Here is a 929-nt window from a genome sequence, read left to right on the forward strand (position 1 = left end):
ATAAAAAATTGAAAGAAGTTTTTATCACAATAACGTTACAGTTGCAATTAAAATGACTGCGTGATGAGAAAGTCGACAACTGAAAGAAGTTGTCACGTATTTTTTTTCGTAGCGGAATCACGCTTTGTTGTAATTTCCTCTCGTCAGTATTGTGTTTGACTCTTGCAATATGACGGAGCCGTTCTGGATATGAAATGAAATACTCGACTTATTATTTATTTATTTATTTTTTAAGTGAAATGTTGTATAAGATGATATGTAAAATTAGGAAATTTGGAAAGAATGTAAAATTGAGAGAATTTGTTTAGTCATTAATTTTGTGAAAATATCATTAATAATAGACTGTCACTCTTTTATAAAATACATAATCAGAAAGTTAAAATGCATAGCATTGAATATTTTAATTTTGCTCGTTAATAAACGTAATTGTAAACGCACAATAGCACATGCGCAACCGCACGCTTTCTCGCGTGTGTGAAAAAGAGAATTTAATCATTAAAATTATACTTATTTTATTTTATACCAGATATACCAGACATTCCTGAAAATATCAAGAATTTACAAGCACTGCAGGTGGCAGATTTCAGCAGTAATCCTATTCCAAGGTTATTCAATTATTCTTATCTTTTTCTTATTTTTTAATTCAAATAACACTTTACAATATATATATATATATTGTATCTTCTTTCCTCTCGACAGCGTATTGTTAAGTATTCTCTTTGATCCAAAAGTAAAATGTTAATTTTCATTGATTGTTTCTTTCAGGCTTCCAGCAGGATTCGTACAGCTGAGAAATTTAACTGTACTCGGACTTAATGATATGTCCCTTACAAACTTGCCATCTGACTTTGGAAGGTAATTTTGAAGTAAACTAAAATTATAATATTCTATGTAGGTATTATATATATTATATATATATTATATATATA

At 28.3% G+C, this 929-nt stretch overlaps 1 protein-coding gene across 6 annotated transcripts in view; it reads left to right on the top strand.

Moving 5' to 3' along the window:
* The window catches only part of LOC108688336 (protein lap4), a 31,065-nt gene that overhangs the window by 4,691 nt on the left and 25,445 nt on the right, over positions 1 to 929 (top strand). For all 6 annotated transcript variants that reach the window (XR_001931785.1, XM_018194553.1, XM_018194555.1 and 3 more), the window contains exons 3-4: positions 527 to 605; positions 766 to 855. Coding sequence is in view for 5 of the 6 variants with exons in the window: in XM_018194553.1 (XP_018050042.1) it covers positions 527 to 605; positions 766 to 855 (169 nt within the window). In the remaining variant the exon portion in view is untranslated. The remainder of the gene's footprint in view (positions 1 to 526; positions 606 to 765; positions 856 to 929) is intronic.

Source organism: Atta colombica, unplaced genomic scaffold, assembly GCF_001594045.1.
Source record: "Atta colombica isolate Treedump-2 unplaced genomic scaffold, Acol1.0 scaffold228, whole genome shotgun sequence".
NCBI lineage: Eukaryota > Metazoa > Arthropoda > Insecta > Hymenoptera > Formicidae > Atta > Atta colombica.